The 23845-nt window shown below is 36.1% G+C and overlaps 1 protein-coding gene across 1 annotated transcript in view; it reads right to left on the reverse strand.

Moving 5' to 3' along the window:
• Positions 1-23845, reverse strand: part of CRPPA (CDP-L-ribitol pyrophosphorylase A) — a 314810-nt gene that overhangs the window by 153523 nt on the left and 137442 nt on the right. The window contains exon 6 of the mRNA XM_042967601.1: positions 20824-20918. Within this exon, the coding sequence (XP_042823535.1) occupies positions 20824-20918 (95 nt within the window). The remainder of the gene's footprint in view (positions 1-20823; positions 20919-23845) is intronic.

Raw genomic sequence — 23845 nt, forward strand, 5'->3', positions numbered from 1 at the left:
AGAAATGCTTCATCTGGAGAAAATGATTTGAGTACTAAGAAGTTTAATTGTTGCCACACACAATCTCCTAACTTAGATCATTTTTCTGGGTCCTGCACAGCAAACTAAGTATCTAAGAAAGGTCCTCCGATGCAGGTTCTTAGATTTTATCCTGGAAAAGAGTCAAGTAATTCTGAACCACTGCATTCAACACGTGCTGAGTAGTTGGTGATGGTAGCAGAAGGAATTATCGTGGTAACACTCCCTTAATAAAAGTCTACCATTATACATCCCCTCTATTAAAATACTCTTCAAAGGCCATTACTGTTCTGATTCAAAACTACAAAGATTGAAGGACAGAATATACAGACCCTCATCTCAACAAACCTGAGCACTATCACAACAAATTCAAGGCTCCCATTTTTTTTTTATGAAATTTATTGTCCAATTGGTTTCCATACAATACCCAGTGCTCATCCCAAAAGATGCCCTCTTCAATACCCATCACCTACCCTCCCGTCCCTCCCACTCCCCATCAACCCTCAGTTTGTTCTCACTTTTTAAGAGTCTCTTAGGCTTTGGCTCTCTCCCACTCTAACCTCTTTTTTTTTTCCTTCCCCTCCCCCATGGTCTTCTGTTAAGTTTCTCAGGATCCACATAAGAGTGGACACATATGGTATCTGTCTTTCTCTGTATGGCTTATTTCACTTAGCGTAACACTCTCCAGTTCCATCCACGTTGCTACAAAGGGCCATATTTCGTTCTTTCTCATTGCCACGTAGTACTCCATTGTGTATATAAACCACAATTTCTTTATCCATTCATCAGTTGATGGATATTTAGGCTTTTTCCACTATTTGGCTATTGTTGAGAGTGCTGCTATAAACATTGGGGTACAAGTGCCCCTATGCACCAGTACTCCTGTATCCCTTGGGTAAATTCCTAGCAGTGCTATTGCTGGGTCATAGGGTAGGTCTATTTTTAATTTTTTGAGGAACCTCCACTCTGTTTTCCAGAGTGGCTGCACCAATTTGCATTCCTACCAACAGTGCAAGAGGGTTCCCGTTTCTCCACATCCTCTTCAGCATCTATAGTCTCCTGATTTGTTCATTTTGGCCATTCTGACTGGCATGAAGTGATATCTGAGTGTGGTTTTGATTTCTATTTCCCTGATGAGGAGCGACATTGAGCATCTTTTCATGTGCCTGTTGGCCATCCGGATGTCTTCTTTAGAGAAGTGTCTATTCATGTTTTCTGCCCATTTCTTCACTGGGTTATTTGTTTTTTGGGTGTGGAGTTTGGTGAGCTCTTTATAGATTTTGGATACTAGCCCTTTGTCCGATATGTCATTTGCAGATATCTTTTCCCATTCCGTTGGGTGCCTTTTAGTTTTGTTGGTTGTTTCCTTTATAGTGCAGCAGCTTTTTATCTTCATGAGGTCCCAATAGTTCATTTTTGCTTTTAATTCCCTTGCCGTTGGGGATGTGTCAAGTAAGAAATTGCTGCAGCTGAGGTCAGAGAGGTCTTTTCCTGCTTTCTCCTCTAGGGTTTTGATGGTTTCCTGTCTCACATTCAGGTCCTTTATCCATTTTGAGTTTATTTTTGTGAATGGTGTGAGAAAGTAATCTAGTTTCATTCTTCTGCAAGTTGCTGTCCAGCTCTCCCAGCACCATTTGTTAAAGAGAAAGGCTCCCGTTTTATCAAATTACATATCCAAAGCTGGATACTGTGTCTATAAAGAAGAGAAAGCTATCAAATACACATCTGCTCAAGTTTTTCTTCCCATTGAGTTTTACTACATAATGTTATACTACTACATACAACTAGGGGTGCCTGGGTGGCTCAGTCGGTTAAATGTCTGACTCTTGGCTTCAGGTCAGGTCATGATCTCAGGGTTTCATGAGCTCAAGCCCCACATTCGGCTCTGCGCTGGCAGCTGGGAGCCTGCTTGAGATTCTCTCTCTCCCTCTCGCCCACTCACACTGTCTCTGTCTCTCTTAAAATAAACAAACTTAAAAAAAAATTTATACTATGTGTAACTAATAGACAACTTTGTAGTAAATGAGAAATTATTGGCTTTAGCTCCTAACTATTTTTCGGCAGGTATATCCTGTAAGTATTACCCATTTTGCCATTTTATAAATGATAAAAAAATATGTTAAAAAGTATGTACAGTGGGGGCACCTAGGGAGCTCAGTCAGTTGAATGTCCGACTTCAGCTCAGATCATGAACTTGGGGGTCGTGAGTTCGGGCCCCACGTCAGGCTCTATGCTGACAGCTCAGAGCCTGGAGCCTGCTTCAGATTCTGTGTCTCCTTCTCTCTCTCCGCCCCTCCTCTGCTTGAGTGCAGTCTCTCTCAAAAATAAACAAATATAAAAAAAAAATTTTAAAGTATGTACAGTCATTTGACCTCTTTCTTCTTCCTAGTAATGCATAAAATATTTGGAAGGTGAGTATTGGAATGCTGACATCAACAAATCTTCTGCTTAATAAAATATTTAACAAACAAGAATAGAGTAGCCTATCCACTGATGGATTTACATTTCATTCACTCAACCAGTATTTATTGAGGGCTCTGAGCCAGACCCTAGATTGTACATTAAGATCATAGCAATGAACTACACAAAGTTTCTGTCCTTATGGAGCTTAAATCATATTGGGAAGATGAAATCAACTTTAGACTTGTATTTCTCCAATTTATTAAAAATACAGATTTTTATGCCATTAGATGCGTAGTGGGGTTTAAGAATCTCCATTTCTAACAAGCTTCCAGCTGATGTTGCCTTAACTGGTTCATGGATCACACTCTGAGGCAAAAAGAGGTTAGATAATTTGAATACCATTTAATCTAAAAGCCTACTCTCATTTTTACTTAAGAGTGTGCCTCCATCTAGCAATCAGAAGATCACTTAGCTTTGACTCTACTGAAGCCACTGCCTTTCTGTGTCATCTAAAATAAATTACCCATATCTTGGGGCACCTGATGGCTCAGTCGGTTAAGGGCCTGATTCTTGATTTCAACTCAGATCAAGATCCCATGGTTTGTGAATTGGAGCCCCCATGGGTTCTGTCAGCACAGAGCCTACTTGGAATTCTGTCTCTCCCTCTCTATGTACCCCTCCCCCACGCGTGTGTGTGTGTGTGTGTGTGTGTGTGTGTGTTTTCTCTTTAAAAATAAATAAACTTAAAAAAACATTACCTGTATCTTGATTAAATCTATCACACTATAGCAAATATACATGAGTAAAATTGAAGAATTATTTCAACTGTTTTATCCAATTTCTTACCAGATTTATAGCATCATCTAATTACTTTTACAAAATTTTAACTTTTTCTAAGTACAGAGACATTGCCAGAAGTGTTACAGAAGTATAATTAGAGCTCGTTTTCTATATAAGTATACACTAATAAAGTTTATACAAGTTATATTCTAGTCAAAATGTCATTGATTTAATTAGAATCAACACGAACAAAAAGTTCCTAATCAGTATTAGAGATGATTTAAATAGTATACCGAAGACTATAGTTTATTACGTTTAGCTATGCATTCCCTGGAAATTACAAATACATATATGGCTTTACTCCCAACCCACTGTAAAATTTGAGCATTCATGAAACATAACAGGTTGTATTAGCAGTTCTTAACTTTAGGCAACCTTGTCCTCAGAGGAAAGTCAGCAATATCAGGAGACATTTTCAGTTGTCTCATGTGGGATAGGAAACTACTAGTGGCACCTAGTGGACAGAGGACAGGGATGCTGTCAAATATTCTATGATGCACACACAGGTCAACCTCCAGAATTTAAAAAAAAAGAAAAAAACACACATACACACACACACACACACACACACACACACACACACACGGAAGGCAAAAGCATAGCTACATTGAAAAATTTAATATTAAAGATAATTTACATTTTAAGCAAAAGTAACTAAAACATGCTCATGTGACTTAATTCAAAAGTGTGTGAACACGTGTTTACATCAGGATATTTTTTAAGCTGTATATGTCCAGATAATGAAGAAAGATAGATTCATATCTTGATGTAGCATCAGAATCATATTACACATTCTCAAGAACAAACCTTAAAAGTGTTGCTTATGGATCTATTTCTTCACCCCACTTCAATTCCCCCTCTGCAAAGCTCATTTCTTCATCACTCCCTCCTTCTCCTTTCCTGACAGAGGCTGCTGGACACCAACTTCAACCTCATCACTCTAGCTGACTCCAGTTCATCTCATCTTTGCAACATCTGCTCTTTGCCCTTCCTTTCCCTCATTTTGTGAAAATAGTTGTCTTCTGGCTGGGAAATCAATTAGAGCTTTTTGGGCGTACTTTGTGTTCTAAACTCCTCTCAGCGATTCCCGTGATTGATGGATGCCTGGCGGCCACCTCTTTATCTCCAAAAATATATTTGGCTCATGTCCAGATGGAGAGGTTTTCCATAAGCTTGCTTGTTCATCATCCTATCACCATTAACCGCAACTATATATCTAGCTCTCACTGTGTATACAGTCTTGTGCAAGGATCAGTGATAAAAGATATGGTCAAAGAGATAGATGTAAGAACAAATAACAATATAAAGCAGACCATGCATAATAACACCACTGCTGTTAAGTAGTTTAGGAAGCCCAAGACTGGAAAAATGAAGACAACTTCATGAAATGAGTAATATTAAACTGAGCCCCAAATGAAATCTGCAAGTGACAAGCAGGGATGGCATATAATTAAACACAATGCTGAGTAAAAAAGAGAGAAAACTACATAATTTCAAGGCATGAGCAAGACAACATTTTGGACTACCATAGAGATAAGTGAAAAGTTCGATATAGACTGCAAAAGAGATCAAATAACTGGTCAAGCGGTAGAGACTTGGACTCACAAGCAGTGAACAGTCATTCAAAGTATGTGATATCAATGCAAGAGAAAAAGAGACTTTAATTTAAGCAGGTAAGTACTTCTAGGCTTTGGAAACAAGATGCCATGGATAATTTATTATGACCACAAGCTCAAATGGATATATTTTGTTCAGTTTCCCTGGAAAAACAAAAACCCTAGAGCCATTATGTAGCACAAGTCACGAGAACAATATATAAACGTCTTTATGGTGTTACAAAATAGAATTATAATGCATGCAAATAATTGAAATGGAACGTATCTCTCAAATCATTAGGGGAAACACAATAATTAAAAATATAAAATTGTATTTTTAGAACATGTATGCTCTATTTGGAACCAAAGAAAGTCAATAAAATGAAACAAAATCACAATAAATAAGCTCTAAAATGATACCACACTTTAAATAGCATTAAGATAACTAGTGAATTCACCAAAATCAACTGATGAAGGATGGAAACTAACATACACTCCATACAGCATTTTTTTCAGCTTTTATGAAGACTCCCCTCCTAAACATACTCACCAGGTATATGTGTAAAATTAATTAATTTCCTGAATTAGAAGTCCTGATCTTTACAAATATATGCCCAAAGCTAAATGTTGGGTATTCTTTTGGTTTGTTTTGAACTCAGCCTAACAGTTGTCTAGAATTTGTGAAGAATGACCTCATTCCTAAGCGGGCAAGGATGCAGAAAGCATTGTTCCAAATTAACCATCTGGTTCCTTGAGAAAGAGTAATATTTCATTATGTCCCTGCAACTCAAAAGCATAGACGGATACAAAAAATGAAGATATGTATATAAAGTAAACAAAGTGGTATGTGAGGAGGATTGTACTTAACCCCTCATTAATAATCATCCTAAAACTATGACAAGTAGTTATAATTGTAAACTGTTAATTTTACTAAATACAGCATGAATATAATTAATACCATCCCAAGCAACTAGGTGGTCCAATAATTTTGAATTTTTTTTTTCTTTTTTACCTCTGGAAAACTGATCAGGAAATCTGGCCAACAACCCAAACAAACTAAAAGAATTTAATTGGATGGTCTTCAGCTAGTTTCTGTAGTCCTATATACACACTAAAACCACATACTCTAAGTGAAGCAATTATGCTGGTATTGTTCAGAGGTCCCATTGTAGTGTTTACAGTATTATTTCACTGTACTTCACTGCAGTCAGCTTCAAAAAATGAACCAATCTTTTATCTTTAAGCTAAAATATTATGCTATGTGTCAAAATAAGCATAAAATAACCCCACTTCGCATGGGCCTAACAGTGCTGCAATGGCTTAATTTGTTCTGTTTCCTATCTGCTCTTATTTCATTTGCTATTTGTGATGTTTTGTTTAACTAGTATGTCATACACTGGATCTAGTTAGGTCTGTAAGAAAAGGAACAGATCCATACACTCACTGGAAACAAACTTGAGGACAGCAGGCAAAATGAACTAGGTATCTCAGACAGCCTCCACAAAACCAAAGCTTGCTATACACCCAAGAAAACAAACATGCTTCAGTTATATCCTGCCCATCACTGGTGGTTACACAAAATGATAATTAAATTAAAGGCTCCAGGAAACAGGAAGGCGTTGATAAGCAAATACGTGAAAATCTCCTAGAGTCCCTGTTTGTTCAAAATACAAAATAAGCATTATTTAAGAACTTTGTTTCTTCTATTATATGAGTGAAAAATGGGCTGAAAAGACCTGTGCTTTTAGGAGTACATGTGACATAAGAAAACATTAAATACTATGCGTCTTCCATAGATTTTTTACTTTAAGAACCAATAGTCAACATAATCTCTTTATAGATATAACTGGTTTATGCTACTTCCAGCTCAACTTTTCTATCAGTTCGTTTTCCTCTTAGGACAAATTATTAGTAACAGTAGCAGCAGCAGCGGTGGTGGTGTTAGTCACCTTCACACAGTGTCCCCATACCTGTACCTTCCACCACACGTCTTAATTCAGTCCACTCAACAATGCTCTTTGAATGCTTTGCGTGTGCTCTTTTCTCCTGGAAAATAGCTAATTCCTGATTACTCGTTTTGGTGTAATTAAATGTCCTACGTGCCTTCTTTCCGCAATTTAAATCATTTTCCAGGGCTCTCTTGCATTAGCATACTTTACTTCTGGCTTAGAATAGTCATCGCCATTTGTAACTCAACATGGTTTTGTATTCATTTACTGTGTCATCCCCAACTGGGAGTATGTTCCAGATAACCCCTGAAGGAACCATACTTGTTTAGTTCAACTCCATATATCCAGTGACTAAATCTTGATAGGCAAGTATTATTTGGCAAGTAAATTAGAAAATTAAGGAACTAATGAAGAATGATCACATCTTCCTCCTCACAAATCCCTAACTACTCAGCCCAGCATATAGCATAAGCTATTAAGTTAGCAAGAAATGAGAGCAGACTCTTCCATCACTGTCTCCTGGACCTTGAGAGAGCTCTATCTCCAAAGTGATTGTGGCGCATGAAATACCTCAAACTCCTTAAGAAATCAAGGAAGGAATGTAACAAGCCTAATAATAAAGCCTTGAAATTCAAGTCTGAGCGAAATGTTCATGTGTATGAAAAGTGGGAAGGGTGTCCCTTGCTTAGTTTCTTATTTTTTTTTTTTTTTAACCAACTTCCTTCATGGATATGGTGTGTTCATCACTGGAGTGTAGATATTCAGTTCACACCCTAAGATATGTTTCAAAATCTAGCACAGATAATGACAACAAGAATACCCAATCTCTTCCTTGAGTTTCAATGAGAAACACTTTTTCTTTTCATGCCAACAAGACAATCCTCCTATTGTGTACTGAGCAGCTCCACACCCACACCTATCTGCCCAGCAGGTGCCTGGATTTCAACCGTGGTGACTTCAGTGTTTTTAGATATTCTTTTCAAAGTAAGACAAAAGCTCTGAGAGGTAAAAATGTCAGAAAGGGTGACATTTTGTGTTTGTCTTAAGTTATGAGCTGAAAAATGACACAAGGTAAATTTGCCCATATGATGGAGAAAGACATTACAAAACTAAGTACAGTAAAACCTTGGATTATGAGTAACTTGTGCTATGAGTGTTCTGCAACGCAAGGAGACATTTCTAATAAATTTTATTTTATTTTTATTTTTTTTTAATTTTTTTAATGTTTATTTATTTTTGAGACAGAGAGAGACAGAGCATGAACAGGGGAGGGTCAGAGAGAGGGAGACACAGAATCTGAAGCAGGCTCCAGGCTCTGAGCTGTCAGCACAGAGCCCGACGCGGGGCTCGAACTCACGGACCGTGAGATCATGACCTGAGCCGAAGTCAGATGGTTAACCGACTGAGCCACCCAGGCGCCCCTCTAATAAATTTTAACATGATAAACAAGCAATGTCTTGTAATATTAGTACATGATGCCAAATGTCAAATGACTACAAGTGAGCCAATGGTTCTTCTCTCTCTAGCTCTACGTCTCTCTCTCACTGCACAATTGTGGGTGATTGTCTCCCATGCTAGGATGCTGGGTCTCAGGCCACAATGTTTGGCAGAAATCAGTGTTTTTTTCAGAATGTTGGAAGGTGCCCACCACTGGCACTAGTGTATTTTTTGTCACTTCAAAGCATCTACAGTCCTTTGCTTTTCTATTTAACACTAAGCTTAGGAATGCTTTGCTTCATTCTATTTTATTAGATAGGTTCCTTGTTATTAAAGTTGCAAAAAAAATTAAAAGATTCCACTGAGCTAATAGCCGTGATTCAGTTAGTGATAGTGAAAGTCATCCTACACACTAACTCTCCTCTCTCTTGTCTCCCTCACAACAGCCACGAGGGTTTTCAAAGGAAAGTGCAAGTTAATTTAGCTTTCTTTATATTTTGTATTTTCTTTATTATTTTGTGTTATATTACAGCAATCATTTTTATATGAATATTTTTGGGTATTGGAACAAATTATCTGGGTTTCCATTATTTTTTAGGGGGAAATTTTGCTTTGATATACAAGTACTTTGGGTTACAAGCATGTTTCCAGAACAAATTATGCTCACAAACCAAAGTTTAATTCTTTTCCCAAGGGGACCTTCATCCTGACTTTAGGTATAAACCCTATTAAACATCTGTTGTTATTGTTTTTTAATTTTCTTTTACTTTACCTTTTCTTAAAGGAATATTTAGTAAAGTCACCATGAATCAATCAGCGCCTACACTCATTACTTATGTAATCACAGGCAAATCATTAAACCACAGTTTTCCTATTTCTATTTGTAAACTGAGGGGGAAGTTGTAGGATTATTTTAGAGGATTAAGGTATATAGCATAGTCCCTCTGGCACATAGAAAACACTCTAATTGTTAGTGTTGCTGCCGTTTGAGAGAAAACATTTCGTTACTTCCTTCTTTGGTTTAAGAGTTTTTAGGTAAATTTAGAAACCAGGACAGATTTTGCAGCTATGGATGACATCTCTTTCCAAGATAAACCAAGATTCTCTAAGTTCACAGCACACACAAAGTTCATTTTTCTAAGTTCTACATTAACTCCTAGTGTTAAAAAATCCAATATATTGTCCTTAAAGGAGTATATTAAAGTTAAGAGATGTTTGATAAACAGTGGTTCTTCTTTCTTTCGAACATCCATGTACTTCTTGGCTTTATAAAATCATTATGAAATCCTTAACTTCAAGTCAAGACTAATTTTTTAAAGTTCCAAAAATGCCATGTATATTTATAGATCAATTAGATACTTGAAAATCAGAGAAAAATTCAAGTGCTTAAAATTACAAATACTAGGCAAGTACACATAAATAAAGGGGAAGAGGATTCTGGAAAGATAGTTCTTTTAGTCTTCAAGTGTCTGTTGATCTCTCCATAAAAACAGACAGTACAAGAAAGACTTCAAAACCAAAAATCTGTAGATAATATCTACCACAAAACCAATTGTCAGTGGGTAGAGACAAACTGCCAGGATCTATAAAGACCCCCACCATTTAAGACACTGTGCAGAAGAAAGCGGGGCGGGGGGTGGGAAGAGCCCAAAGAAAGTAACTCAAAACCATCGTCGGGTACTCTCTGGATAGCTTAGCAAGCCATTCTGGAAAGAGCAGCAAAAACTAAAAGAGGTTTTTCTAGTCTCTGAGTTGAAAACAAAGAAGCTACATAAAGGTTCTCACTCTGCTGGGGATTATTAGGAGTCTGGACCCAAACTAAGAAAGCACCTTCAAAGTCAAAGCATCAGGCAGAGAAATCTAAATTGTCAGAGGTGTGCTAGGAGTGGCAGGGAACATCCCGGCAAAGGAGAAAGGTAACAGAGACAGAAGCTGAGAAAGAGCAGGCCATCTCTTCCATCTTTTCCTGAACAAGTGAATAAGAAGCACATGCCACTTATCTATAAAACTTACTATGACCCACCCTTTCCTCCTAAAAATAGATTAAAAAAAAAAAAAAACCTTCTTAAACAGTAGCAACAAGAAAGGACCTCAAATCTCATATAAGAAATAAAAGAATAAAGAGCAAAACAATGTCCCTACAGACAATACACATACATCAGAAAGATATTCACAAAGCAGGTGAAAGCTGCAACCCAGCATTTAATAATAAGCTAAAACAAAATGAAAAACTACAAAAGTGAGAACTGGAATAAATCAGAAAAAAGGTGACTAGAACAAGAAATTGGGAAAATTAATTTGAGAAAATAATTTGTTTCAGAAATGAAGGGTAAATTATGAAGAACACCAAAGAAAATAAATATGACAGACAACTCCTGAAGAGAAATATAAAATTGAAAGCATGAATTGTTTAAAATTAAAAAAAAATAATAATCCAAAAGAAATTAATAGCTACGAAGATGGGTAAACAATATGTAGCTTTCATGCAATAGTAATCCAATAGCAAGAGAAAACTAAAGTGATGGAATGCAAATATACTAAAAACGACAATGCTATAAAAATTTCAGGAAATAAAAAGATGTGAAATTACACAATAATAGACACATTGTGTACAGAGCAATATTAACCTAAAGGGACCAACAATGAGAAAATTCTAGTACAACTGGACTTTAAATAAAAAAAAAATCAGTGGGTATCCAAGTAAATATGCCAAGTCATTTATAAGACAATCAGATTTTAACCACACTTGATCCAAAAACTCTATGATAGAAGAAAATACCAAGCCACATTTAAGATGTCCAAAGAGAAAGTTTTGAACCAACATTTTTTTGAGCCAAAACCAACTTGCAGATTTTTAGCCAAAGACTAATTTTATTCATATGCAAGAACATGGAATACTGTGTCTGTCGAGGAACCCTCCCTAGTGAATCTATGGGAGCATTATTTTCAGAGAACCAAAATATCTGCAAAATATCAATGTAAGTCTTCTTAAAATAAGACCAGCATTTATTATAGAACTAAGTATAAATAATGGTTTTGAGGGAGACAATATAATATGTAATCACATATTAATGGGAGAGAATATAAAAAAGGTGTTAAAGTGGTAGTTAAAGACATTAATTCAGATTAGGTAGGAGGAAGAAGGCACTAGTTAATTTCAATGTTGCCCAGAAAAGAGATCCATTAGACAACAGCCAAAAGAATTTAATATTAGTAAAAGACAAAGGTATTTCCTAAGAATTTTAATAGAAAGGTAGTCATCAAAGGGGGACAAGAGGAAAACATTATAAATGCAAAACAATACTTACTATACAGAAACTGATAAGGAGGGTAAGGAATAAACCATAAAACTTCAAAAAACTGGTTACTCGTAGAAGAGGAAGGCAATAGGCACAGAAAGCAGAGACAAAAGTTGGACTTCTTTGAGTGTAATTTGCTTTGTAGATTTTATTTTGGTACAGTAGAGTTTCATACAAATTTATAAAACATGTTTCTTTTAAAAAATCAACGTCTAAAAATGAGATAAGCCAAATGATTTTGTGTATCCAGATAGTGTCATAATCAATTACAATTCCAAATGACTGGAGAAAAATTGATTTGATTGTTCATCCTAAATAGGATATAGCCTATTTAGAAAATACCTTACCTATTTTAGAAAATACCTTACATTGTTCACAGGAATGGACTGATGACACGGTGAAATTGAAAGCTCAAGACCACCTTGTGGTATGTGTATCATGAGAGAAAGTAAATGTGTTTGTTATGTTGGAATTATGTAAAACAGTAAGTTTCACTATTGGAGAAAGTAGAACTAAAATACACTAAAAAAAATTCTGCAACTCCAATTCTAATTTCATTTGGAAATATCATTGAGAATTCAAGATGTGTTTTATGTTTAACAAATAAGGGAAACAGTGTTTTCTACCTCTGTTAACAAAATAAAAAGTGAAAACAATGACCAGTCTAGCAGCAGTCAGCTAGAGAACTAGTTGATTCCAGTTTTGGTCAGGAAATGCACAAGATGAATCTAGAACATCTTGTCACACCAGAAAGCAGGAGTTATCAAAGACTATCAGACTAATGCAAAAAGGATTCAAGCTAACTTGAAAATGCAACCTTCACGTAATAATGGTTCTAGACAGTAGTGTCTGCCTATACCACAAAATACACAAGACTAGACTTATGTACTTCTTGGGAGAAGTATACATCGCCATGAAAAAAGTAATTTACTTTTGCCAAAGAAAAACTTTAGTCAAAATCTGAACAAACCTCTAGATCTTATTAACAATTTCTAGGATATACAGGGGACAGAGAGACTTGTTAACTGACACCACAGAGTTGCAAACAATAAAAGCCACACTATGGGCATTTCTAAAGGACAATTTACTCTAAAAAAATATGAAGATAAAAACTGTAGATAAAAATACATTTCATAAACATATTAACTGATGGTTGTTTGTGGACATTCTTGAAAGAGAATGGAAGGCTCACTGAAAGATACAATGATTCAAATAAATGGAAAACAAAAGAATAAAATACATAAGAGAATGGAGAAAGTTAATAACTGATGGACATTTGATGATATTATGCCACAATTAAGGATATTTTGGAGTGTGGTTATTGTATAATAATAATAGCTTAAAAAATAAACTTTTTTTATACAGGTACATACTGAGATATTTACAGATGAAATGACAGGATAGCTGAGATCTTCTTTAAAATAATCTGGGGATAAATGAGTATAGAGAAAACAATACTGGCCATGAGTTGGTCATTGTGAAGCTAGGTAATAGGTACGTGAGAATTCTTAATAGTATTGTCTCTTTTTAGGTATGTGATTGAAAATTTCTATCATCAAAAGTGACAGAGAGAGGGAGGAGCACGGGAAAAGAAAAAATATATAGAAAAGAAGACAAGTAGAAGCTCAGGAACTATTTCTGAAGCTGTGAACAATATGTTAAGACCATTATGTCTGTCTTTTGAAGGCTCATTTCTTCTAAGATTAATTCAATATTTAGTATGTTTCATCAGATTATACAATAGGTTACCTAGGGTTATACTATGGACTAATCAACATAAAATTCTCAACAAATTAGTCATTGACTCTTTTCTCTGTTGGAGTTTGAAAATTTGTTAGACTGGTTTATATGCATTTAATTCAGGAGATTACAGTCATTCCTGCTCAGAGTACATCCTGAGGCTTTTGGTTTAGGCTAGTTAGCTCCTTTTGTCTGTCGTTGATTTGACAACTATTCAGATGTTTCTGATTAACTCTGGTGTGAGTCATATAGAATATCTGACGAACTCAAGTACTAATCCCTAGTTTTCATGTCAAATAGATTGTGCCTCCATTTATTTAACCAAGGAATTGTAGTTTGGCTGGATAATGATTTCAATGAGGAAATTTTAGGTAACATAAGGGAAATTTCTAATAGAGAAGACTCAGACTTATATACAGTACTGCTTCACATATCACAAGAAGCTAGGTGGGACACGTTACTGGGTATTTTTTTTTTCAACTGCATGATGAATATACGTTTGTAGCAAGCAACTTCTAAGAGAGGTCCACTGGGGCATCTGGGTAGCTCAGTTGGTTGAGCATCTGATTCGATTTTGGATCAAGTCATGATCTCAGTCATGAGATTGAGCCTCATGACAGGCTCCACAGTGACAGCAAAAAAGCCTGCTTGGGATTTGTTCTCTCCCTCTCTGTGCCCATCCCCCACTCAAGCATGTATCTACTTGCATACTCACTCTCTCTCAAAACAAACATCTTAAAAAAATAAGAGAGGCCCACTAACAATCACCCTACCTCTCAATATTCACCATCTTGTATATTCACCTCCTCTGGAGTGTGGGTTGGATATACTTACTTCCTTCAAAAGAAGGCAAGAGGACAGAAGTGAGGGGATATTCTTGTAAGATCAATTTACAAAAAGACTGTGCCTTCAATTCTGAATAGCATGTTGTGAGGCAGCTCTGTGGAGAAGTCCACATGGCAAAGGATTAAGGCCCACCAGCAACTACTTGAGTAAGCTTGGGAGCAGATCCATTTCCATGGCCTCAGCCTACAGAAAACAGCTTGACTACACCCAAATTGAAACCCCTGAACCAAAGCCTACTGGCTGTGCTGTGCCTACACTCAGGTCTCACAGAAACTGTGAAATAATGAATGCTCATTATTTTAAGTCACTAAATTGGGGGTAATCAGTTATGCAGAAAGCACAGTACAATACATAATACAATGTTCAACTTAGTGATAACAAGTCATGATCATTTATCCATTTGTTTATTTAACGTTCAATAAATCTCCTCCTAGAATCAAGACTGCACTAAGCTCCGGGAAGACTTCAAATTAGTTCAGATAGCAACCCGGAGAATACAACAAAAGAGTTATGTAAACCAGACTGCAAAAAAAATAGTGAGCAGGAAAAGCTCCCTGGGGAAACACTATTGGGGACAAAGAGTGAAGAGGTAGGAAAGTGCTATCCAATTTGAGAAACCCAAAGAAGTAGAGCTAGCCTGAATAGTGAGCAATATGGAGAAGCAAGGGTACCACTTTAAGAGGATAGACTTTGGTATCACATAAATCCATGTTTATCTCCATGTTCCTGCTTTGCTACTTCATGGCAATGTTAATAAGGACCATTTAGGCATGCCCCTGTGCCTCAATTCTCTCATCTGGAAAATAAAAATAATACTACCTATTTCAGAAGGTTATTAACAACATATGCTATGGTACCTAACATAAAATAGGTGCTGAAAAATGTTTATTATTATTGTTGCTGTGTCTGTCATCTTTAATAGCATCATTAGTAACATGAGAGATCTGATAAGATTGGCAAGGAATTTTTACATTAATTTAGGAGCAATGGCAAATCAAACAACAGTTATGAGTGGAGAGTAACATGGTAAGGCGTAGGAGTTCTAAAAATGCATCTAACAGCCATACCAAGAATAGATGTGACAGAATCAAGACTGGAGGCAGGATATCAGTTAGTAGACTGTGTGATAATACAGACAAGAGCTGGGGTACATAGGATAGTGACAGGGTTGACGAATACAACACAGTTGAGAGATAATGAGGTAAAATGAAAGTGTTTCAGAATTTTATTTGCTTCAGGGATGAGATAGAGAATGGGTGAAAGATTATACCAGGTTTAGGGATCTAGGAAAAATATACACAGGTCAGATGAAGGAAAATTGGAACAACAATTTGTGAAATGTGAAATATTACTAATATTCAAACTTGAGAGTCTGGGAGACTTCTAATTGAATTTATATCTCTAAAACACAGGATAGTGATCAATTAAACACAGGGTCAGAGACTGATTTTGTCCCTAAAAATTAGAGGATATATGAAGCATCGGCATAGTTTTTCCAGAGAAAACCACTCACGTATGTACAGAAACCAGAAATTATAAGCAGTATCCTATAAACAAAATTAAGAGGAAGCCACAAACAAAACAAAACAAAACAAAAAAAAGGATGTTCAAAAAAACAAGATTTTACAAAATGGGATGAGATTCCTTGTAGAAGAAAGTATTAGACAAGAGGGTCAAATGCTGCAGTAAATCAGGGTAAGAACAGATGAGGTATTGTGGATTGCTCAAAGGGTCATCGAGGACCTCGCTGAGAGTAGTTCCTTCAGAAGGTGGGACTGGAAATGAGGCTATAATATATGAAGGAATGAGAAGTTACATTACTCTAAATAAGGACAGCTTCAGGTAACCTGAGTTGAGAGGATTTTTTTTTTTTTTTGCTTTGTTTCCATTAATGGAAGGAACTTGAATATGGTGGAATGTTGATGGCAGTGGGGAGAGTGGAGGGAGGGGAACCAGAGCTCAGAAGAGAATACAGTCTTAGTAAGAGCATGACTACAGATTGAAGACTCTGCAGAAGTTTGGTGCCAGGACGATAAGGATGTTCCCATGTGAGAGTATAAAAATTATGCTCTGAAGCTGGAGACAATTTCAATATAACTAAGAATAGGGGTGAATATAGTAGAATTAGACCAACATTTCTCAGCTAAAGGGGGATTTTTGTCCCCATCCAGGCACCATTTACTGTATAAATGCAGATATTTTGGTTGCTACAATCAGGAGCTGGGAATGATAGTACTATCTGGAGATAACTAGGGACATCCAGTGGTACAGACCAAGGATGCTTCTAAATAGTGTACAATTCACAAGACAGCTCTAATAAAGAATTATCCAGCTCAAAATGCCAACGGTGCTGAGGTTAAGAAACCCTGGGTTTGGCATTTGAGAGCAGTGCTGGAGGTCTAAAATATTCACTGAGGAGGATGGGAGCTCACTATGCAATCGTGGTATGCTTGCTCTAAAATATTCTGTGTCCACTGCAGATGGAGACCAGTATTTTTTTTTTTAATGGCAACAATCTGAACTACTGTATAATTTCCTCCAGCAGTATTGTTTGAGTCAAGGCTAGGAAAGGTGAAAGTTAGACTAATACATGGATACAGCTTTAACCAAGGGGGTGAATTCCAAAGAACAGGGAATTGAGGCTATCAGTAGAAGATCCATGATCCACGGAAGTGATAGAACACGGTATGTGAACGAGGCAAAGAAGGGTATAAGATAAAATGTAGCCAAAAGGGACAATATAGGGGACCTAGAGCTCCCTATAAAATTCAAAAATGCACAGGAATGCATTTTGTAAAAGTTATGGAATGACAAAACCTGCGATCAGAGGTTAAGAAATAGCCTTAGTACTTATTTTTCAACCCAGTGAAGATGACGGCAATATCCAGACAGGGTCCAACAGATAGGTAAATGAAGGTCACTGAAAATGAGAGGGGTAAGGTCTTGAGAGGCCACAGTGATGAATCAATCACACAAGACCAGTAATGAACCACTGTGTGTATCCCCACATCTCATGCCGTTTTATCACTAAACATGAACAGAAAAAGAAGCAACAAAAAAATACTCTATTAACAGAATACTGCATTAACTGTGACTTGCTTAGATTTATTCCTAGGTGTTTTATGGTTTTTGGTGCAACTGTAATAAATAAACTGTAATAAATAAATAAATGGGACCGATTCCTTGATTTCTCTCTCTGTTGCTTCATTGTTGGTGTGACCCTGAGAGAATATTGTTGGAACTCTGGCTATTCTTCAAGTCTGAGTTGACAGAGCTGGGTTTTTATACTCTTGTTGAGTACCCAGCTGTTATATTCTGTCGCTAATTCCTAAAGACCAAAAAAGGAATTAGTGACACAGAATATAACAGCTGGGTACTCAACAAGAGTATAAAAACCCAGCTCTGTCAACTCAGACTTGAAGAATAGCCAGAGTCCCAACAATATTCTCTCAGGGTCACACCAACAATGAAGCAACAGAGAGAGAAATCAAGGAATCGGTCCCATTTACAGTTGCACCAAAAACCATAAAACACCTAGGAATAAATCTAAGCCAAGAGGTGAAATTTATACGCTGAAAACTATAGAAAGCTTATGACAAAAATTGAAGAAGACACAAAAAAATGGAAAAAGATTCCATGCTCCTGGATAGGAAGAACAATATTGTTAAAATGTTGATATTACCCAAAGCAATCTACATATTCAATGCAATCCCTATCAAAATAACACCAGCATTCTTCACGGAGCTAGAACAAATAATCCTACAATTTGTATGGAACCAGAGAAGACCCTGAATAGCCAAAGCAATCTTGAAAAAGAAAACCGAAGCTGGAGGCATCACAATCCTGGACTTCAAGCTATACTACAAAGCTGTAATCATCAAGACAGTATGGTACTGGTACAAGAACAGACTCTCAGATCAATGGAACAGAATAGAGAACCCAGAAATGGACCCACAAATGTATGGCAAACTAATCTTTGACAAAACAGGAAGGAATATCCAATGGAATAAAGACAGTCTCTTTAGCAAGTGGTGCTGGGAAAACTGGACAGCGACATGCAGAAGAATGAACCTGGAGCACTTTCTTACACCATACACAAAAATAAACTCAAAATGGATAAAAGACCTAAACGTAAGACAGGAAGCCATCAAAACCCTCGAGGAGAAAGCAGGCAAAAACCTCTTTAATCTTGGCCACAGCAACTTTTTACTCACCACATCTCCAGAGGCCAGGAAAACAAAACCAAAAATGAACTACTGGGACCTCATCAAAATAAAAAGCTTCTGCACAGCGAAGGAAACAATCAGCAAAACTAAAAGGCAACCGAAGGAATGGGAGAAGATATTTGCAAATGATATATCAGATAAAGGGTTAGTATCCAAAATCTATGAGGAACTTATCAAACTCAACACCAAAAAAACAAATAATCCAGTGAAGAAATGGGCAAAAGACATGAATAGACACTTCTGCAAAGAAGACATCCAGATGGCCAACCGACACATGACAAAATGCTCAACATCACTCATCATCAGGGAAATACAAATCAAAACCACCATGAGATGCCACCTGACACCTATCAGAATGGCTGACGTGAACAACTCAGGCAACAACAGACGTTGGTGAGGATGCAGAGAAAGAAGATCTCTTTTGCACTGCTGGTGGGAATGCAAGCTGGTGTAGCCACTCTGGAAAACAGTGTGGAGGCCCCTCAAAAAATAAAAATAGAACTACCCTATGACCCAGCAATTGCACTACTAGTTATTTATCCAAGGGATACAGGTATGCTGTTTTGAAGGAACACATGCACCCGAATGTTTATAGCAGCACCATCTACAATAGCCAAAATATGGAAAGAGCCCATATGTGCATTGACAGATGAATGGATAAAGAAGATGTGGTATATATATACAATGGAGTATTACTCGGCAATCAAAAAAGAATAAATCTTGCCATTTGCAACTACATGGATGGAACAGGAGGGTATCATGCTAAGTGAAATTAGTCAGAAAAAGACAAATAACATATGACTTCACTCATATGAGGACTTTAAGAGACAAAACAGATGAACATAAGGGAAGGGAAACAAAAATAATATAAAAACAGGGAGGGGGACAAAGCATAAAAGAGTCATAAATATGGAGAACAAACAGGGTTACTGAAGGGGTTGTGGGGGGATGGGCTAAATGGGTAAGGGGCATTAAGGAATCTACCCCTGAAATCATTGTTGCACTACACTATGTGCTAATTTGGACGTAAATTTAAAAAAATTAAGTATTATGTTGAAAAAAAAAATTCTCTCAAGGTCCCACCTCAGTGGCTTCTGCATTGATTGGAAAAAGAATAAATGAGATTACCCAAGAGTAAAAGACTATTTTTGAGGCAAAAGGGCGCTTCAGTGGGTTAGACAGTGGAAAGTTATCTATAGTTTAGGATTTTTTTTTTTTTTTTAAGAGCAAGAGCGTGAGAGAGTGAGCGCGCGCACACACTCAAGCTGGGGAGGGGCAAAGGAAGAGGGAGAGAGAGAGAATCTCAAGCAGGCGCCACACCAATGGAGAGCCCAACTTGGAGCTCCATCCCAGGACAGTGAGATCATGACCTGTGCTGAAATCAAGAGTCAGACTCAACTCACTGAGCCACCGAGGCTCCCCAGGAACAGATTCTTAACAAGTGAACTTGAGACAGAAAGCAGAGAGCAAAGTGCTAAAATTTTCAAAGATGGGGGGAAATCCCCAGAAAGTCAATGGATAGAAGCAATGGATAGAAGACTGGATTATAGTATAACCTTTCCACCTAAGAAACAGCGGAAATGGTAATCATTTTTTTTTTTTTTTCAGCTTTGGGTCGTTGCTGCAAACACTACTGGTAGAATTTGTCACTGATTGTCATTAATACCACCTAGGGGAGCTTGTTAAAAATTTGGATTCCAGAACTAATCCCAGTGTATGGTTCATCATTTTTTACATATTCCAGGGATCTATGTTCTTAACAGTTCGTGTACCTAATTCAGGACTAAATTTTGGGAAACCAGTAGTATTTACTACTTAATACGTATCTGTCTCATCATTGAAAGTTTAGTTATTATAGCTCATTTTCACCAAAAACTTATTACAAGCCAGATGCTTTTCTAAGTACTTTAAATTTATTTAAACTTTAAATTCAAACTTTTAAGTTATTTTATTCAACCCTCTTAATAATTTCACAAAGTGGATAGTATTGACATTTTCAATTTAAGATAAGGAAATTAAGCAATAAAGCTGCCATCTGAGTACAGACAGTCCTAACAGAGCTCATTCCTCTTCTAACTATGCTATTGTAATAAAATTAGCTACCTAAAATCAACTTTTTCCTTCAGCTTTTAAATAGAATTTGATCATGTATATTGTTAACAAGTTATCACATGTTCACCATAAACTTTGATAGGTGGTATATGTTTTAACAGAAACAGGGAAGTTACAGTTAAATAAAATCATTCTGTCAAAACATTGCAAGACACAAAGTTGTCATAGAAATAAATAATTGAAGTCATTAGTGGTAAAACTTACAAATAATTTCTATGGACCTCACATTTAATTACTACTTTCATTTCCTTAGCCCAATTAGATATGAATTTAACTATCAAGTTCATCAGCTCAAAAAAAGAGGTGTAAAATGAACTCAACTCTTTGAGATCATGAAACTCAATCTTTGAATACTTACATTTAATTCGTCTTTTAGTACTTCTTCAAGACGATGACCTACATGATTCTCATCTTTTGTGTCCATAACCAGGCAAATGTGCTGTGAAATTCTTTCTGAGATTAAAAAAAAAAAAAAAAAAGAAAAAGAAAAAAGAAAAAAAAGTAAGTTTCTAAGAGAAAATGGAACAAAGCCCTAGTATGCTAAAACCTGGATTAACCTGTTGTTTGTAACTGTCAAACTACAAAGCTTTTACCTGCAGGCCAGTGAAGTCACTTGGAATCCACACTGATAAGTCCTCCACTCTTTACCACCCAAGTCAATAAAGATAGGGATTCAGTGCTGTGTAAGTGGCTAACCAGGACATTGTATAATCAACAGAAATAAGACATCATAGGATATATCTAAAAAGGACTAACTGAAGGTGACAGCTATTTGCCTGACAGTTCATTCCTTCTCTGTTTATAAAGAGTCCCCTAGAATCTGATAAAATCCCATCTCATGCAGATCCCCCACATCAGGCTAGAAAGTACCTTCTGTGTGCAACTCACTGTGCCACCTAGTGTCCTGGATGAGCACAGAAGTGTCCTTGGCATTCGTCTTAATTCAGTCAATTCAATACAATTAAGTTCTTGCCTGTTTAACTGTTAGAAGTGAATATAATAGCCAAACTAATTTTCTTCAAATTTGTTAAGTGTCTTCGACATGATCCATTTTAAAAACACAATTCATATGACATAATCACTCTCACCTTTGTAAACCTTGGATACACTCTCTCAAAAGATACATAATCCTACTCTACAGTAGCTAGGTCTATAATACTAAGAAATAGCTATATTGCTGCCAATTAAGAAGACAATGCGTGGTATTATGTCAAAAACTTTTACAAAGGCTTAATTTTAAATAAGAATCCTAAATCAAATTAGTTTAACATTTAACCCAGCTGCTTCTTCAAGGAACAACTTTATATAACATGATATATATAAACGTTAATCTAGTAATAGTTAATCATTTTTCCAAGCACAGCTGGGGACAACAGACATTTAAAATATTAAGAAAAGCACCAATTAATAGTACTCCCTTTACTAACTACCTCACATCTATCAAGAATATTGTATGGTGCAAGAGCTCTATGTTCTATTATTACCAATCTTCATGATGGCCCTGCAAACAATATTATTATGAATCTATATAATAGACACCAAAAACCTGAATTCACAGAAATGAACTAACTTTTTCATGATCACTCTTGCTGAGGCTTTACAAAGGGGAGATAATGTAAAAAAAAATGGGCAAATGGTATACCTAGGTAAAAGACAGAATGGAAGTTATATGTACTATTCTTTCATCTTTTGTTTGACATAAAAAATATTCTGCCCCCCAAAAACACATAAGATACAATAAAAAAATACATGAATATGTGTGTGTTGCATATGTATGTATATAGTAGGAGATCTTAAAATTCATCTTTTAAAAAAAATTTAACTATTGGATGTAACGAATATATTAACCTTATTGTGGTAATCACTGCACAATATATACATATATCAAATCATTACATTGCACACCCAAAACTTGCATGATGTTATATGTCTTTTATATCTCAATAAAGCTGGATTTAAAAAAAATCACCTATTTACCGAAGATCAACGAAAAAAAAATACGAGAACCTAGATTCAAGGCAATATAACAATAAATAAGGTGAATCTTCTATCATGTCGATTTCTATACTGTCTGCTTATGCCTTGTAATTCCCAGGGATTTATACTCCAGAGTAATCTGTGCCAGATTGACCATTTTCTTTATACTGTCAATTGTCCATACCAATATGTCCTTTTCCTAGTCATATAAAATTTTCTACCTGTCCAGTGGCATTCACAGTCTAGACCAGGTTAAATCTTCATCAGTTCCCCCAATTCAATGGTTCTCAACTTTGGTTGCACATCAGAATCAATTCTGAGTAGGTTTTGTTTGGCTTTTGTAGTTTTCAAATACATACTTTTAAAACCCACCCAACAAGATCCTTGCCTGTATTTTTTTTGAAGCTCCAAAACTGATTCAGATGTTTAGTCACATTGAAAACCTCTGCTTGTTCATTGCCTTGATTTTCTATAATGTGGAGTTTATACAAGTTTTCACTTCGAAAAAAAAACAAAAAACAAAAAACTAATTGCCTATGATAGCTGATTAATTCCCCCAAAATGGTATAACTCTTTTTGAATATAATCCTTTTGGGATAATTCTGCAGTTTTCTCTAATCTACTCCATATTGTAGCAATTGGAGCATGCTGAGAATTGTTATTCAATTCCCTTTGAGATTGCTAGCGTCAAACTGTTTAAAAAAACCCAAATCCATCCACCTACTCTGATCTTCATGGCTCACTAGAGTTTACAGTTTAGCCGTTTCTTGGCCAGTATTATAAAGGCAATCTAAGAAAAAAAACCACACAATGTTCATAAATTATAGATATAAGGCACTTATTGGGCATTTAATAATGTTTGTTAAGTTAATGAGCAATGTGCAATTTTTTAAAATGCTACAGGAATCCAATATCCAAAACATTCTATAAATAGTATATTCATGCTTTATCAATGTTTTACATGTCTAAAATATGCAAAGACTAAAAATCAGTTTCTATGTAGAAATGACAAACTTTCTACAAAGAATTTATAAATATACAAGAAATGAAGGAAACATGGGATAAAAGATCCAACATTATGACATTTTAATGAGGATTAAATGAGGATTTAATATACCTAAAGTTACATAGAGTGTCTGGTCCAAGTAAATCCCTAATAATTGTTCACATAATAATTGTCACTTCCATGGTTACATGGATCCAACAAAAATATAAATTAAAATTAGTTTTGTCTACTCAAGATACGACCCATCTCTAAGTACAAATGGCCCCTGGTCTCTATGGTCTTAATTATTTCAGTTTGGTTAAAAAAAATCCATTTCAATTTTGTCCCACTAATCCTTTTCAAATTTCAAAGTTACACCCAAAAAAGCAGTAATTATGTGTAATAATAAAAACCACAT

This window comes from Panthera tigris, chromosome A2 (genome assembly GCF_018350195.1).
Source record: "Panthera tigris isolate Pti1 chromosome A2, P.tigris_Pti1_mat1.1, whole genome shotgun sequence".
Classification (NCBI taxonomy): Eukaryota; Metazoa; Chordata; class Mammalia; order Carnivora; family Felidae; genus Panthera; species Panthera tigris.